At 35.7% G+C, this 17,540-nt stretch overlaps 1 protein-coding gene across 1 annotated transcript in view; it reads right to left on the bottom strand.

Moving 5' to 3' along the window:
- The window catches only part of LOC126356029 (phospholipase A1-like), a 109,527-nt gene extending 93,813 nt beyond the window's left edge, over positions 1 to 15,714 (bottom strand). The window contains exons 1-2 of the mRNA XM_050006683.1: positions 15,559 to 15,714; positions 3,390 to 3,519 (exon numbers count right to left, since the gene is read on the bottom strand). Coding sequence (XP_049862640.1) covers positions 3,390 to 3,519; positions 15,559 to 15,613 — 185 coding nt within the window. The 5' untranslated portion in view covers positions 15,614 to 15,714. The remainder of the gene's footprint in view (positions 1 to 3,389; positions 3,520 to 15,558) is intronic.
- Positions 15,715 to 17,540: the final 1,826 nt, after the last annotated feature.

Here is a 17,540-nt window from a genome sequence, read left to right as displayed (position 1 = left end):
GCCAAAAACAGTTTAAGTGACTGTTTAAAATAGTAGAATAAGTGATAGTGCATATTTTTATGCTACTGACATATATGCAGGTAAATTTGCTTCCTGGTTCTGGTTTGGATTGAATACAAATTTTAACTGCATTCCTTAAGGAGAAGTTTAAGTGAATGCTCAAGAGAGTGGGATACATGGGAGTTCACATTTTCTCGTAATGACATAGATAAATTTACATTTTATCACCACAATTTCAGTTAAACTACAAGTAACAGCATCACATTTTATCTTTAAGGGACTGCTTTTCTTAGGCAGTTCCCTCACCCTTATAACTTATAACTCTAAGTATTCATTCATTTTACAGAAAGTTTGTTGGATGAGGAATTCATTTAGTTTCCTTTTGAAAAACTGTACATTATTTATTTCCTTTTTTTTATATTGATAGGGAGCTTATTGAAGACCTTTATACCCAACTTACTAACTCGCTTATGTACTTTAGTGAGAATTGCAGAGCCTTGGTGAAAATTTTTTACCTGTCTTGTGTCATGGTTGTGGATGTCACAATTTTTCTGAAACAGTTCCCTGTTGTTGGCTACAAATAAGAGCAGTGAGTATATATACTGACCTGTGATGGAAAATGTCCTGAGAGATTTGAAGAGACCTCTGCAAGATGCCCCATTAGGGACCCCACATATTAGCCTCACTGCTCATTTTTGTATTCTGAAGACTTTTTCAACATCTGCAGAATTTCGCCAGAGGATTATGCCATAGGAAAGAACAGAATGGAAATATGCAAAAGATGGCAGAAACATTAATTCTCTGTCCACTAACTGATGGAGAGCTCTTAGTGCAAAGCAAAATGAGCTATGTTTCTTGACCAGCTGATCAATTTGTTCTTTCCATATTAGGTGACTGTTTATCTGGACACCTAGGAATTTTGTATGTGTGGTTTCATTAATTTTGTGATTGCAAACATGTATTTCAGGAACTTTATTTTTTTTTGTCAGGAACTGTATCATATTGGTTTTTGAAAGATTTAAGGTTAGGCTATTCGCAGTGAACCATTTGTGTACTTGAGTAGAGACTGTCATGGCTGTATCCTGCGTTGTGGAGTTGAGTTCTTCTCCAAGGATACTTTTATCATTGGTAAACATTACTAATTTTTCTCTGTTATTAATTGTGATTGGTAGATCATTAATGTAGATCATTAATGTGATGCCCGAGAATCAAGCCCTGTGGGATTCCATGTTTTATATTTCCCCAGTCTGATTTTAATGCTGTACCTGTCCCCCTTAAGACAACCCTTTGCTTCCTGTTCTGTAAGTATGATTCTATCCAAGTCAAAGATTTGTCTTTAATGCCATAATGTGGAAGCTTTTTTAAAAGTGTGTTGTGATCTACACAATCAAATGCCTTGGCAAGGTCACAAAATATCCCCATTGGATACCTTCTATAATTTAGTTCACCTAAAATTTCATCTGTTAAGTTAAATATAGCTCTGTCTGTGGAGGAGCCCTTACGAAAGCCAAAGTGTGTAGGAGCCAGTAAGACCTTTTTTGTAGTGTGAGTATACATCCTATCATACACTATTCTCTCAAAAACCTTTGAGAACACTGGCAGCAGAGAGATGGGCTGATAGTTGGATATTTCATCCCTTGCTCCACTTTTGTGGATTGGCATCACTACTGCATGTTTTAATCTATCTGGGAACACACCAGTTTCCATTGATTGGTTACACAAGTAGCACAATGTGTAACTGATTAAGTCTGCATGTGATTTTAAAATCCTACTTGATATGCCATCGTATCCACAGGAATGAGTTTTCGAGTAATTTTATGGTTTTTTTCAATTTCTTTAGGGGTTGTACTTCTGAAATGAAATGCTACTTTAGATGTTATTTGCATGTGTTTAAGTAGTTCAATAGCTTCTGTGTGAGACTTTTTATTATGGTTCACTGTTTTTTTCAGCTATAGAGAGAAAAAAATTGATGAAATCTGAGTCTGCAACTTTGTGTTTATTATTGTCAGGTTTTATGTTCCTATCTGTCTCACTTTTTATGATGTGCCACATGATTTTTATTTTATTGTTTCAGTTTCTAATTTTTTGTGCATAGTGCAACTGTTTGGTTTTCTTGATTACACTTGTTAAAATTTTACAGTATTTCTTGTAATGTAACTTTATTAATCAGTGTGTATTTAGCTTTCCTGCCCACCTTGACTGATGACCACAGCAGTTGAGTCCCAGAGTGCTCAGAGCCATTTTTTGCCCACCTTGTTGTCACAACTCCCATCTACCCATTTGATAACTGATACATCCAGAGAACACTGGCAACAGAGAGATGGGCTGATAGATATTTCATCCCTTGCTCCACCTTTGTGGATTGGCATCACTACTGCATGTTTTAACCTATCTGGGAACACACCAGTTTCCATAGATTGGTTACACAAGTAGTGCAATTGTTCTCTTTCTCCAGTGCAAATCAGTTTTTGGGTTAACACTACCGAGATGTCTCAAGAATACATCTCTCAAGCTATCTATAACTAAATTAATAAACACCTCTTACCCACATAGCTTGAGGAGGAATCAGCTGATAGGACATATCCTGAGGCATCAATGAATCATTGGTTTGGTAATAGAGCGAAGTGAGTTTTTGGAAGGGGGGGGGGGGGAGGGAAGGACAGGGGGAGGGAGGCGGAGGTTGCTGTGGGTGTGGTTGAGGAGAAGGGGGAATTGTGGAGGGAGACTAAGGCTTGGGTACAGTTTGAAGGGATGTCAGTTGCAGCAGTACTGCCAAGGTGAAGAAATTTGCATAGGATAGTGTGGGGAGCTGCATCAAACTATTCTTCAGACTGAGAATAACAACATGATCTGCTAATTACTGATTTGAATCAGATACAGAAAGTGCATTTTCTGGTATTTTCGATCATGTTGCCAATGTTTATTGTATTTCTTTGGTTATCACTGTTCACTGACTGTCCTACTTTCTAAAATAAATCAGCAACTAGATACACTTTAGCAATTGGCTACTTTTTGAATCTAGTCTTTTGGAGATAATATCACATTTTCATCGATCTTGTATTTGATGCTATTGGTTCCAGCTATCTTTTTGTTCTTCAATGTCTAATCTTTCTTCCATTTTGTACAATGTTTTCTGTAATACAATGACCTTCAAATTTTTTAGTATGTGGCCTATCTCTAAGGGTTTATTTTAGTTTAACCTTTTCATTTACAAAAATTGGGAATCCAAAACCACCCATAGTATTGTATGGTTCATGAACAAGCTCTCTTTCAGAAAATACCAAACCTTTTGTGAGCTAGAATAATTGGTTGACATTTGTTAGGTAAATGTGCATTACTGTTAGTGTCATGAAGTAAAATGAGGTATGGCTGCAAGAAGTGCCACTTACCTTGTATAGAGATAAAGTGTTACATTAGACACAATACTAGATTCATCAATTTCTGTGGCCTTATGTAGCATATTCACAAGATGAATTCCATGTCCTCCATCATCTGGCATCAAATACCATGCCTTGTTCCCTGTTGGATATTGTTACATGTGGTGTTATTTCGTAATCTACTTATGAAGACTTACACAGATCAATAAAGTAATGAAACAGTATCAAAATTAGTTTACTGTCATGGTATTCCATGTATGAGTGAAAGTGTAGACCAGTGCTCAACTTTCAACTAGTACCACAATGCAACCAACAAAAAGTTTACTGCGACATTTAACAATTCCTGTGATAGTTTTCTGTTCATAACGCCCACTTTAATGCAAAATATTTCCTTAATTTGTTAGGAAAATTTATACAGGGTGCTTAAAAATTACACCATCAAACTTAGATGGAATGTAGAAGGCACTTGAGGATAGGAACCCATGTCTGGAAATGTCACCCAATGATGTTACAGGGAGCTGAAGCTATAGGTGTCAGCACCTGTATATGTATGTACATACAGAGTGACTCTGCAATGATGTTACGAACTTTTAGGAATGATAGAGAAGTTAATGTGTATGAAATTGAGGGAAGTGACCCTGACGTGGGAATGAACCAGTCAAAAGTTATAAGTGAAAATCATTCTGATACCTCAGGCAGTTGAATACATGTAACTGTACATTTGTTGCTAAGTCTGTAGAGTAGGCAAAATAAGAAAAACCTCTCCGGTAAACATGGGCTATAAAATCCATACCTGAGGAGCTACAAGCACCTCTTCATCTTCACATCTGTGAAACACATCTCCCCTACTGAACAACTGCTCGTAACTCCTAAAGTATGCATGCATTTTAGTGCCCATATTTACTGGACCTGTTTTTCTTGTTTTGGTTCATGCTACCACATCTGAATGTTGCCTGCCTTACAATCTTAGCAACAGCAAGACTGGCAGAAGTATTCCACAATACAATTTTTGATTATAACTTTTGACTTGTTTGTTTCCAGACCAGAGTCCCTCAAACTCATACATTTATCCCTCTCTATCAGCCTGAAAGTTTGTGACATCATCAAGGAATCACCTATATATACATGCATACAAATATACATGTGATGACATCTATAACTTTGACACTCTGTAGCATCATTGAATGACATTTCCAAATGTGAGTTCCTACCCTTATTTTGTTCCTCAAGACACCTTCTACATACCCTCCGAGTTTGTTGGTGTAATTTTGGAACTCTCTGTGCATGTAAATGCTGAGTGCACCAACCACGAAAAAAAGCTTCCACCATGACATTCTGTTGCTATATTTATAAAATGGGAAGGTATTACTCTCTTGGGTAATTTTAGTAAATCTACCAATGTATGAGACACAAACTAAATAAATGTATCAGTCTCTAGTTATGTTCCATTGTTTTTATGGGCAAAAAAGAAGTTACACAAGAAGTGTAGCGTGCATAAGTTATTGTTTAACCTCAAACTTTCTCACTGCTCTGAGCTGATACATTGTTGTGATGTCAAACAAAATAAAATTTCTTTGACTTTGAAAACACTAGCTTAAATGCAACAGACAAAAATTTGAAGCAAGCAGAATCTCTGTATCAATACACCTAAAATATGAGGGTCATCCAGAATGTAAAGAGCACTTGTGTACCACACCCAATGCCAATCTCCATCGCTGCAGTCATAAGCATGTCAGTTAGATCTTTTCCCAATTTTTTGCGAGCCAAGTTTCGTTGCTGAGCAATAGTCTCTTTGTTCTGTAACCTTTTCAAACAGCAATGCCCACAGAAAATCCTGCCAAATGCAAAATGTATAGTGCCACTTGTTTTATGGATGTACAAAATGTTTGATCTATGGAAAGTTATAAGCAAATAAATATTGTTTATGGTGATAGTGAAATGGCTGACTTTTCTGTGACATGGAATGTTGTTGGGGAAGGTATTCATGGCACTACACAGCCTGGTGCATTGGCTCAAGCACAGCAAGAACTCCAGCATCTTATGTGGGAAATTTTTGTTTACCCCCCCTTAAAGCCCTGGCTTGACACCAACTAATTTTCACTTTTTCCTGAAACTAAATGGGTTTTTGTTGGTAAACAGTTTGCAAATAATGAAGACTTTTAATAATCAGTGATATCCTGTGGCTCAGGTATTTGGTGGTAGAAGAGTATGACATATGAATTTAAAAAAAAACTGGTCCTGTGTTACAATAAGTGCCTTGACAGTTATGCTGACTACATTGAAAAATAAAGTGTGGTAATCTAACTTTGTAAATAAGATTTTGTGTTGAGATCTTGCTTTTTTATTTATTTATTCCAAAATATTCTCTACTTTCTGTATGACCCATGTATGACATCAACATTATTAACTACAGAAACCATTATAAATCTTAGCTTTATAAACATCTTAGAGGCCATGGACCAAGCACACTGGGGGGATTTTATTGAAGATTTTTAAAGATATTATTTCATACAAGATATTGGCTTTCTCCTGACTGTTTCTCAAGATAACATTTCTTGTCTGCCCCTAGTGCAATGAATGGTCAACCTGGTGCGAAGGCAAACCCCTTAAAAGTAGAATTTAATATTTGTGTGAAACTTCAGCTTGATAAAGAGGCAATGACATAGTTGCTTAATACGAACTTTGCGCATCAGTCTGATTACTTCGTTTTTGACAACATAAGTAATTATAAGACCATATGACAAGGAGTTCACATATCAGTGAGCTATCAAAATGTGTGGGTGGAGAAATAGAAAGTACAGATACATGTAGACATGCACAGTATGAGCCTTCTAAGTTAATTGAAAGTCAATATTGAAGCTCAACTGTTCTGATGATATTTTGCTGCTGATACCTCTTTGCTAGATCATAAAATGAGATTCTGTATTTAATGTGAGTTACACCAGAGCTAATTACATTAAAAAGAATCTATTGTTAGTTCTAATGCTTCTATGTTGTATTTTTATTTTTTTGAGATGTGAACTAAAAATTATGATTTAAGTCATACTTGTCACATCTTCAAAATAGTTAGCATGCATCAATGAGCATACCTAATCTAAAACTCTTACTAAGGAGCCAAAATACAATATAGTTCTATCTGAGAAAAAAGAAGGCTCTAGTTGACTGGATGGAAGTAAGAATGGATAATCATCAAATGTAACAGCCAAAGTTACCTACCATCTGCACACACACGATATATCAATAAGGAAAGTTAGTGAAAACAATCAGTGAAATGGAACTAGATAGGCAGAGTGATACAGAAGAATCTGAGGATGAATAGGTACTTAAATGGAAGTGATTAGTGAAGCTATAACTCTCTATAGATAGAGAGATGCTCAATGAGAGATGCTCAAGAGAGCAATGTGTGATGCCTTCAGTGACTACCATAGCAGAATATTGTCAAGTGATCTTTCACAGAACCAAAAGAAATTCTGGTCATATGTAAAGAAGATAGGAAATGAAATTGAGAGTAGCAAAGAAAAAGCTGAAATGCTTAACTCCATTCTCAAATGTTTCTTTTCAGAGGAAAACCCTGAAGGACTCTGACAATTTAATCCTTGTACCACTGCAAAGAATTTAATCCTCGTGCCACTGCAAAGATGAACAAAATAGCTATTATGGTCAGTAGTGTTGAGAAACAGCTGAAATCATTAAAATTGAAAAAAAAAGACCCAGGCTCTGACAGAATCCCTGTCAGATTCTATACTGAATTTGTGACTGAGTTACCCCATCTTCTGACTATAATCTGACATAGATCCCTTGAACAAAGAACCATACCCAGTTATTGGAAAAAGGCACAGGTCACATGCTTACACAAGAAGGGTAGTTTAAGTGATCCATAAAACTACCGTCCAATATCCTTGGCATCAATTTGTTGTAGAATCATAGAACATATTCTGACCTCAAACATAAGGAATAATCTTGAACAGAATGATCTCCTCAATGCTAACCAGCAAGGATTTCGAAAACATCAGTAACGTGAGACCCAACTTGCACTTTTCTCACATGACATACTGAAAGCTTTGGATGAAGGCAACAAGGTAGATGCACTATTTCTTTATTTCCAAAAAGCACTTGACTCGGTACTGTACCTACCTACACTTATTGTCAAAAGTATGGTCATATGGGATATCAGGTGAAATTTCTGACAGGACTGAGGACTTTTTGGTAGGGAGGGCACAGCATGTTATCTTGGATGGAGAGTTGTTGTCAGATGTAGAAGAAACCACATGTGTGCTCCAGAGAAATGTGTTGGGACCCTTGCTGTTCATATTGTACATTGATGACCGTGCAGACATTATTAATATTAAAATCACCTGAAAGAAGCACCATAAATATTCAGTCAGATTTTGATATGATTTTAACATGGTGCAGACATTGGCAACTTGCTCTAAAATTTCAGAAATGTAAAATTTTGCTTTTCACAAAACAAAAAAAAAGTTGTATCCTGTGACTCTAATATCTATGAGTCACTGCTGGAATCAGCCAACTGATATAAATACCTGGATGTAACAGTTTGTAGGGATATGAAATGGAATGATCACATAGGTTCAGCTGTGGGTAAAGCAGATGGTAGACTTCCGTTTATTGGGGAAGTGCAATCAATCTACAAAGGAGATTGCTAACAAATTACTCATGTGACGGGTACTAGAATATTGGTCAAGTGTGTGGGACTCTTGCCAGATAGGAGTAACAGGGGATATTGAACATATGCAGAGAAGGGCAACACTAATGGTCACAGGTTTGTTTAATCCATGTGAGAGTGTCACAGAGATACTGGAGGAACTGAAGATAGGCATAAACTATCCCAAGAAATCATAATGTGTAGGCTATTATGGCTGTCATCTTCATTAATTAAAACTTTCAGGCTTAGAGTCTGTGGCCGAACAGTAGAAATTCTTCCTCTTGATGTTTCATTGCCAAATGCTGATCATCTTCCAAGGTGAGCCAATGACTAACTGCTAGGCCATAGTGGTCCTGTTTATGCAGAGCACATAGAGAGCACCATCATTCATCATATGCTGTTGAGTGTAAAACTATCTCTGACAAATATCATTACTCTCAATCAAAGCTAATTAATTGTGACCTCGTTGGTACAAAGTCAACTGCCATATTGAATCTAACTTTAAGCCTTCTTCTTTTCTGTTAAAATTATTGTGGTGTTTATAAATCTGTATGGCTTCTCTGTACATGCATGTGTAGTAATGCAATCTCTAAACTAGCAAGCTTGTCTCACTAAATTTTATTTCCCGATCACCATCTTCAAAAACATGTCCCACTACAGCCTATTTGTCAATGTGACCCAGATGACAATTCCTTTGATGTTCAGTTAAGCAGGTACAAACACTTTTCTTCTTCTTCTTCTTCTTCTTCTTCTTCTTCTTTTCCTCTCTCTCTCTCTCTTTCATTTTTTTATTTTTTGCCCCACCCCCTCCAATATAAACCTCCCCACAACTCACAGAATTTTATATACCTCAGGGATTGCAAAAGGGTATCATGTATCTTTCACCAATCTTCAACATTCACTCATCTTCTTGGTTAGTCTGAAGATTGTTTCAACTTAAAAACTTGCTCAGTACTTTCCCATTTCTGTCTGTAATATTGTGGATAAATGGAAGAAAAACTTTCCCAGCTGACGGTTGTTTTTTTGTATGTTTTGGGAGACTTTTCTTCTGGGATGGAGTAGTCAATCCATCTCATTATCAGTGTATCCATTTTTCTTAACAGCTGTTCACTAACAATTTAGTTTCTTTTGCAAATAAACTGATGCACAGATTCTACTGGCTCTGTCCACCAATGTTTTAATGTTTTTAATGTTTTTAATATATGTTTATTGTTTTTAATATATGTTAATGACTTGCCTAATTATATTCATGAAGATGCAAACTTGGTTCTCTTTGCAGATGACACAAGTATTGTAATCAAGCCTAAAAAGCAAGAATCAGCTGAGGAAAATGCAAATAATGTTTTTCAAAGAGTTATTAGGTGATTTTCCGCAAATGGACTTTCATTGAACTTTGAAAAAACACTGTACATACAGTTCAGTACAGGGAAAGGCATAACACCGGAAATAAATATAGAGTGTGGGGGAAAATCTTTAGCTAAAGCAGATTGTTCAAAATTTCTGGGTGTCTGTATTGATCAGAATTTAAACTGGAAGACACACATTGACAATCTACTTAAACAATTGAGCTCAGCTACCTAAGCTATTAGTGTCATTGCAAATTTTGGAGACAAGCATATCAGTAAGTTAGCTTACCATGCATATTTTCATTCGTTGCTTTCTTACGGAATCATCTTTTGGGGCAATTCATCACTAAGAAAGAAGGTATTTATTGCACAAAAACGTGTTATCAGAATAATGTCTGGGGCTCATCCAAGATCATCTTGTAGACAATTATTTAAAGAATTAGGGATATTGCCAGTAGCTTCACAATATATATACAGCCTAATGAAATTTGTTGTTAGTAACCCAGATCACTTCAGAATTAATAGCACAGTCCACAGCTACAATACTAGGAGACAGGGTGACCTTCACTACCGTTCATTGAATTTGACATTGGCACAAAAGGGGGTGAATTATACTGCCACAAAGATTTTTGGTCACTTGCCAAACAATATCAAAAGTCTGACAGACAACCAATCGGCATTCAAAAGTAAGTTAAGGGAATTCCTGAATGACAACTCCTTCTACTCCATAGATGAATTTTTAGACATAGGCTAAAGAAATACAGTAAGTATTAACAATTGTACTGTATATAAGACTAACAAAGATTATTTGGGATAAATGAATCTTTTGTACTTTGACACGTTCCACATCATTACGAAAGAATCGTGTTCATGATCCATGGAACAAGTAATATAACTAACTAACTAACTAACTAACACCTCTCTTTTGCCTGGGATGATGGTTCGAATCCTTATGGAGGTAATGGTCACTATGTGTATCTTTCCTATATACCTTATGACACAAAGTCCCATCTGTCTGTTTGCTTACTGAAACATCCAAAAAATTAAGCTGTCCATTACTCTCTGTCTATACAGTAAATTGCATCTTTGGATTAATACTGTTCAACTGCATCAAGAAAACATTCAATTCCTCTTCACCATAATTCCGTATCACAAAAGTTGTCATCCACATGCCAATACCTCTTCAAAGGACTTTTAATGGCTGGTTGCAGTGCCTGGTATTCAAAACATTCCATAAAAATGTTATCAACATTCTATGAACAAATTGAAGGAGTGGCAATACGGAGTCCAGCCATTGCTAACATTTTTATGTAATTTTGTGAACACCAGGCACTGCAATCAGCCAATAAAAGTCATTTGAAGAGGTATCAGTATGTGGATGACACATATGTGATATTGAATCACAGTGAAGAGGAACTGAATGGTTTCTTGGTGCATTTAAAAAGTATTAATCCAAATATACAATTTACTGTAGAGTCATGGATAGTCAACGTCTAAAAAAAGCTACTGTGTCAGTGGGAATGATATCAGATATGTAAGACAGAGCTTCATTAATCACATCCACAGTGAACAGGGATCCACATCAAAACTGACAAGGATATCACTTGGGCTGGCAGTACTCTCCTTCAATTTTTCAATATAGTGTATACAGTTTTTAATATGATGATCAGTTTTTCCAATATATGGCTGAACAAGGAGGCCAGATGTCTAGCCAGCTCTAGAGTAGGGTATCCAATAGCACTCACTATCAATCTTAGTGGAACATTAGACTTTCCTTCTCATAATATTGTTACATTCCATTCTGGTTTTTCCATTGTTTGATTGTAGGGATGGAAGAATTTTTTATTAATCAATTGATAGCTGTTAACACTTTCATTGTAGGGTCCTTTTTCAACTTTTTATAAGTGATAGGATTGAAGAAGTTTCTTCCTGTGGTAGTTCCACTCTTCAACACAGCGGTAGCATTACACTTATCAGCAGTAAGTTTGATAATATTCTTTTCTTTGATTTATAAAAAAGTCTTCCATCCCTAAAGAGGATAAAAAATATCTTTGGAAATGGATGCTTACCCTCCTTCATTATATGGTCCACCTAAGGTTCCCAAGCCTAATGTTCCACTGAGAATGATATGAGTGCTACTGGATCCCCTACTCAAGAATTGGCCAGATATCTTGTCTCCTTGTTACAATAACGTATTGGAAAAACTGTTTATCATATAAAAAACTTTATGCACTTTATCAAAAAATTGGAGGAGATCACTGTCAACCGAAGTGATAGCCTTGTCAATTTTGATGTGGTATCCCTGTTCACCCTGGTTCCAATTAACAAACCTCTTTCTCATATAGGTGACACGTTTCCCACTGATATAGTAGCTTTTTTTTGACTCTGCCTATCGACGACTTATTTCCAGTGTTATAATGAGTTCTAAGAACAAATTGAAGGGATGCCAATGGGGAGTCATCTAAGTACAATTGTTGATAAAGTTTTTATGGAATTTTTTGAACATCAGGCACTGCAATCAGCCAATAAAAATCCTTTGCAAAGGTATCGGTATGCGGTGGAACTTTTGTGATATGCAGTATTGGTAAAGGGGAACTGAATGGTTTCTGAGTGAATTTAAATAGTATTAATCAAAAGATACAATTTGGTATGGACACAGAGAGTAATGGACACCTTAATTTTTTGGATGTTTCAGTAATTAAACAGGCAGGTGGGACTCAAGGTCATAAGGTATATAGGAAAGATACACAAGCCAATCATTACCTCCATAAGAATTTGAACCATCATCCCAGTCAAGAGAGAGGTGTCATTAAAACATAGGTTAACAGAGAAAATAAAATCTGTGAGTCAGTTTATTTACAAGAGGAATTAAATCATTTGTGAACAGCTTTTAAGAAAAGTGGATACACTGATAATGAGATAGATCAAGCACTCCATCACAGAAGAAAAGTCTTCCAAAACATGCAACAACAACAATCATCAACTGGGAAAGTTTTTCTTCCATTTATCCACAATATTACATAAAGTACTTGGAAAGTTCTGGCCAAGTTTCTGGTTGAAACAACCTGTGAATGTTTAAGATTGGTGAAAGATAAACGCCACCCTTTTGCAAAACCTGGGATGTATAAAATTCCATGTGGTTGTGGGAAGGTTTATATTGGAACAATGGAAATGAGTGTTAATACCTGCCTAACCAAACACAAAAGGAACTGTCATCTGGAAATCATTGACAAATCGGCTGTAGCCGAGCATGTTTTTGAAGATTGTGATCATGAAATAAAATTTAGTGAGACAAGCTTGCTAGCTAAGACATTGCATTATTATTATGCACATATGTACAGAGAAGCTATAGAGATTTATTAACACCACAATAATTTTAACAGAAAAGAAGAAGGACTAAAGCTAGATAAAATATAATGATTGACTTTGTACCAATGATGTGACAATTGATTACTTTTGATCAAGGGTAATGATCTCAGTCAGAGATAGTTTCACTGTTGACAGCACGTGACAAGTGGAGGCGCCTTCTATGAGCTCTATATAAATGTGACCTTCATTGCCTAGCAGCCAGTCATTGGCTCACCTTGGAATATGGTTCTCACATTTGGCAATGAAACTTGAGGAGGAAGAATTTCTACTTTTCAACCATGGCCTCTTAGCCCAGAAGTTTTAATTAATATCCTGAGAAAGTCTAAAAGTTTGAAGAACCAGCTTTGCATGATGAGTCAAGGAATATACTACAATCTCCTATGTATCAGTCTCACAGGAATTGTGAAGAGAAGATTAAAATAATTATTGCATGCACAGAGGCATTCAGACAATAATTCTCTCCACATGCCATATGTGAAGGGAATGGGAAGAAACACCAATAATTGGTACAATGGGATGTACCCTCTGCCATGCATCTTACAATGGTTTGCAGAGTATAGATGTGAATGTGTATGTAGACTAGTTAAGCTGTTTTTCACCTTACCATCGAAATTTAATACAATGAATCATGAAGTTGTAGAAGATAGCAAATCAAATAACTAACTTACTTTGTTTTTTGTATATCTGAAATACTGGTAACTGAGGAGTGCTGATATTTTGTGCTACCATTGCCGCTGATGTTGTTGCTGCCTACATCACTGCGACTTTATCACCATTGTGCTGGGCAGCTTTGCTAGTAGTTGCAATGTCATCTTCCACCCCCCACACCCCATCCCTGCACATCCACCACGGCCCTTTTCAACAATGGTATGCAATCCATTTATAGCTAAATCTGCTGCCACTGCTCATGAAATGTTGCATCATGTTTGCTGGAACACTGTACCAACATTGTATCAAAAAAATTTAGTCAAGAATATTTGTATTATTTACAAGTTGCTGCTAACAAGCTAGTCAACATGGAAATTAAGGAAGAACTTGACTTAGCTTTGGTAATATTATGAGTAATGGAATAGTTTTAATGATTCACAAATACCTTTGAGTCAATGATTGTATGAAACACCGGTAGCAATTGAATGTACCGTGTGGAAAGAAGGGCAGTACAAATGGCAAAAGGTTTGCCTGAGCCTTGGGAGAGCATTGTAGAGATGCTGAAAAACTTGAACTGGCAGATGCCTAAGAATAAGGTGTAGCTATGCTACAGAAGTGTAGTTACAAACTTCCAAGAACCAGAATAAAGTGAGAAATCTAGCAATACACCAAAACACCTTATGCATCATTACTATAAGGATCATGTCGAAACTAGACTAATTACAGCATCCACAGAAGCATTTAACCAATCATTCTTCCCACACTATATTCACAAATGGACAGGAAGAACCACTAATAATATGGTACAATGAGAAGTAGACTGTGCCACAGACTTTACAGTGATCACTTTACAGTTGTTTGGAGAGTGTTAATGTATATGCAAATATGACATGGTCTTTACTGCCCAAAGCAACTTCTTGTTGGAAGATAAATAAACTTTCTGTATGATGATACCACAGATAGGGTGCGGCATTGGTTTTCATTGACCTATTTCAAATGTCAGATGAAAACAATGCATCCTAATTCATGCTGCAATGAAATTTTGTGAATGAGGAAATATAGGAGGGCTTTTCCCACATAGTACTCTACACTACAAGTTTGGATAGTAAATAATGGGCAACAGTTATGCTTGATTTAAGTAGAGGTGCAATGATGATTAAGTCAGCCTTCTTAAACACCAGGAACTGTAAATACAAGAATTTTTAATACTTTAAGTCAGAAGATATATATTAAAGCAAGCAGCTTTTCCATTTCATATAATCAATCTATGGAACTTCTAGTTTGAAGCTGTGTTCTATTTGGAAAGATAATTATGTTCTTAATATTGTAAACATCTTTATGATGCCAGCAGTGTAAGACACTAGGAACTGTTGTTCAACAAATAGGACTTACACCAATATGGTTCGTGCATAATATCATACTAAGTAATTTGTATGAACTTTGAACATTAAACAGAGTCTCTAGATATTGAAGGTCAATCATACTGTATCCAAAACCTGGAAATCAATAATTAAATTTAGAATCACATGTGACTGACAATTTTCTGAAGCAACAGAAAAAGTATTACACCTACTAACTTCATGAGAAAAAGTAGCAGGCAGATTTGGCAAGTTAACTAATTCTCCGAAAAGGAAAATCGGCGTCCTATATAGTTTGAAGATTCAGCTCGTAAAATTTTACCCAAGGAATATAATTTTAAATAACATTTTAAAAGATATCCAAATTTTAAAAGTTTTAATTTCTTTGTGCAGTATTCTGTAGCTGTGGTCCTTTCAAGTAACTTACTGAAATGCAGCTAATAGAAAACAACAAAATGTTAGCTAAATATTGACTGGATTTCTTAGCAGTAAAAATGTGTATTTAAAAAAGGCAAAATATAAATTTTTTTTCTTCCCTGAAAGAGGTTGATGAACCATTAGTATTTAATGAAACATTTGTGGGCTACAAAATATAACATTCATTAGTAGTAGGAAAAATTCTTATTCTTTTAAATGTACAAAAATAGGTGCTAATTTGGCAAATAATATATGCTAAGTTTTCATGTTCCAAGTAACTATAGAGTGTTACTGCATATAACTATCTTCAGCACCAGACAGTTATTAATAATTAGTGGTACCATATAGTCTGGATACTTCTAAGATCAATAAATACTTACTTTTTGCTGAAGCAAATGTGACACAGGTGAACAACAAAATATGGAGAAACAGCATGATGAATTCTTTGAACTCCAAACAGTAAATGTACTCTTACAAGAAAAAAGCTACCTGCAATAACTGATTATCTATTGAGGTTGGCTATTTGTTACCTTGGAATTTGAGCACTGATCTTTATCAAGGTATTATCAGCTACTGGAAAAATGAAAAGCAATGTGCACTGATAATGTGCTATCAAAATACTTTCACAATATCAATGGGTATGACTAAAAAATGAATAACTGACATGTTCTAGCATTGGACATATGCTCATATATGTGCACTACATATATCTTGTGCATAAGATTAAACAGCTAAAGAGACAAAGAAATGTAAAACTTGGTAAAAAAAAACAATGATTAATTTGTAACTTTGTAGGAAAGAGTTCTGTAACATTCTACTAAGTTTTTTTGTATTGTGTGCATATATACACTACTGGCCATGAAAATTGCTACACTAAGAAGAAATGCAGATGATAAATGGGTATTCACTGGACAAATATATTATACTAAATCTGACATTGCTTACATTTTCATGCAATTTGGGTGCATAGATCCTGAGAAATAAGTACCCAGAACAACCACCTCTGGCCGTAGTAACGGCCTTGAAAGGCACCACCCGTTCTCCACTTGTATATGAAGTGATTGGATTTTTGTATAGGCCTCTTAAAGTGTTCTCCTTCTTTCAATAAGCCCCACAGTTTTTCTCTGTTAACTTTATCTTTCTATATCAATGAAAGCTAAATGGGTCTCTTGATTAAATTCTGTGTGTTTTTCAACGATCTGTTTCATAACAAATACCACAGCTGTTGTCAGTTTTCCTCTAGGGAAACACAAATCCTGCACCCACTGCCAGTCCTTCTCTATAGAAATCCATCTGTTCTTCACTTAATAGCACACTTTTATTAGTTCCCATCTACGGCAGGATCTTAGCATAAGCCTTGCATGCTGCATGTTTACTTCTGACTCCTTTTTTAAGCAGTGACATAACTATTGCTTGTGCCATCCTCTTGGTGTGAAAATTATTTTGTGTTACATATTGAATATATTTAGTAGTCTTTAATGAAAAGAGAGTCCACCATAACTTAGGAGTTCTTTGCTTATGCTGTTTGTGCCTGTAGCTTTCCTGTTTCTCAAGGCCATCATAGTCTTTGCCACTGCTTCTGTGCATAAATTATCCACATCTAATGAGTCTATATATTTCATATCCCCATTTTCTGTCACCCTATCTGCACACTAAAGGGTTTTGTAGTGTTTGACCCTTTGCCATAATTCTAAATTATTTATTTGTGTTGTTCCTCTGTCTTTCCTGTTAACCATTTTCACTGTCTTACAGGTTAGTGCTTGTCTTTTTTTTTTTTTTTTTTTTTTTTTTTTTTTTTTACGCCATCTTCAATTATACTTATAAACCATTCCCAAGATTATTGGTGAGCACCTTCTACCACTGTCTGTGAATCTGATGATTTTATTTTGTTGGGTCATTAAGATAATCAAGATGGGCTTTATGTTTGAGCTTTATGGTCACGTCAAGATTTGGTGTCCAGACTTTGATGCCTCCTTTCTATCATATATTTTTCTTCTTATCCAGTGTTTCATCAGCAGCATTCATTATCATTTTTCTTACAGTGTTCCATTTCTGCTTTGTATCTTCTGCTGCTTTTGTCTGCTGCAGGTACCTATTTAGCCATTATTGATACAGATCTCTGATACTGTCTTCATTAAACAAAAACACTTTATTTTAAATGTTGTTAGGATAACTTCCTATAGCTGTTCCATTTTGTGAGCTTGTTTATTTGGAATATTACAAAAAAATAATCTGATCCCATGTTATATGCTACAAAAACAATGCTTTATCTAAATATTCCCTCTAGTTTGTTACTGATTATTACATAATTCGTGATAGACTATATTCCCTCTCTGGCCATACAAATTTGTGAATGCCTTTT

The sequence above is a fragment of the Schistocerca gregaria genome, chromosome 3 (assembly GCF_023897955.1).
Source record: "Schistocerca gregaria isolate iqSchGreg1 chromosome 3, iqSchGreg1.2, whole genome shotgun sequence".
Lineage (NCBI taxonomy): Eukaryota > Metazoa > Arthropoda > Insecta > Orthoptera > Acrididae > Schistocerca > Schistocerca gregaria.
The sequence above is the reverse complement of the archived record's forward strand: the minus strand, read 5'-3'. Positions and strand labels throughout refer to the sequence as shown.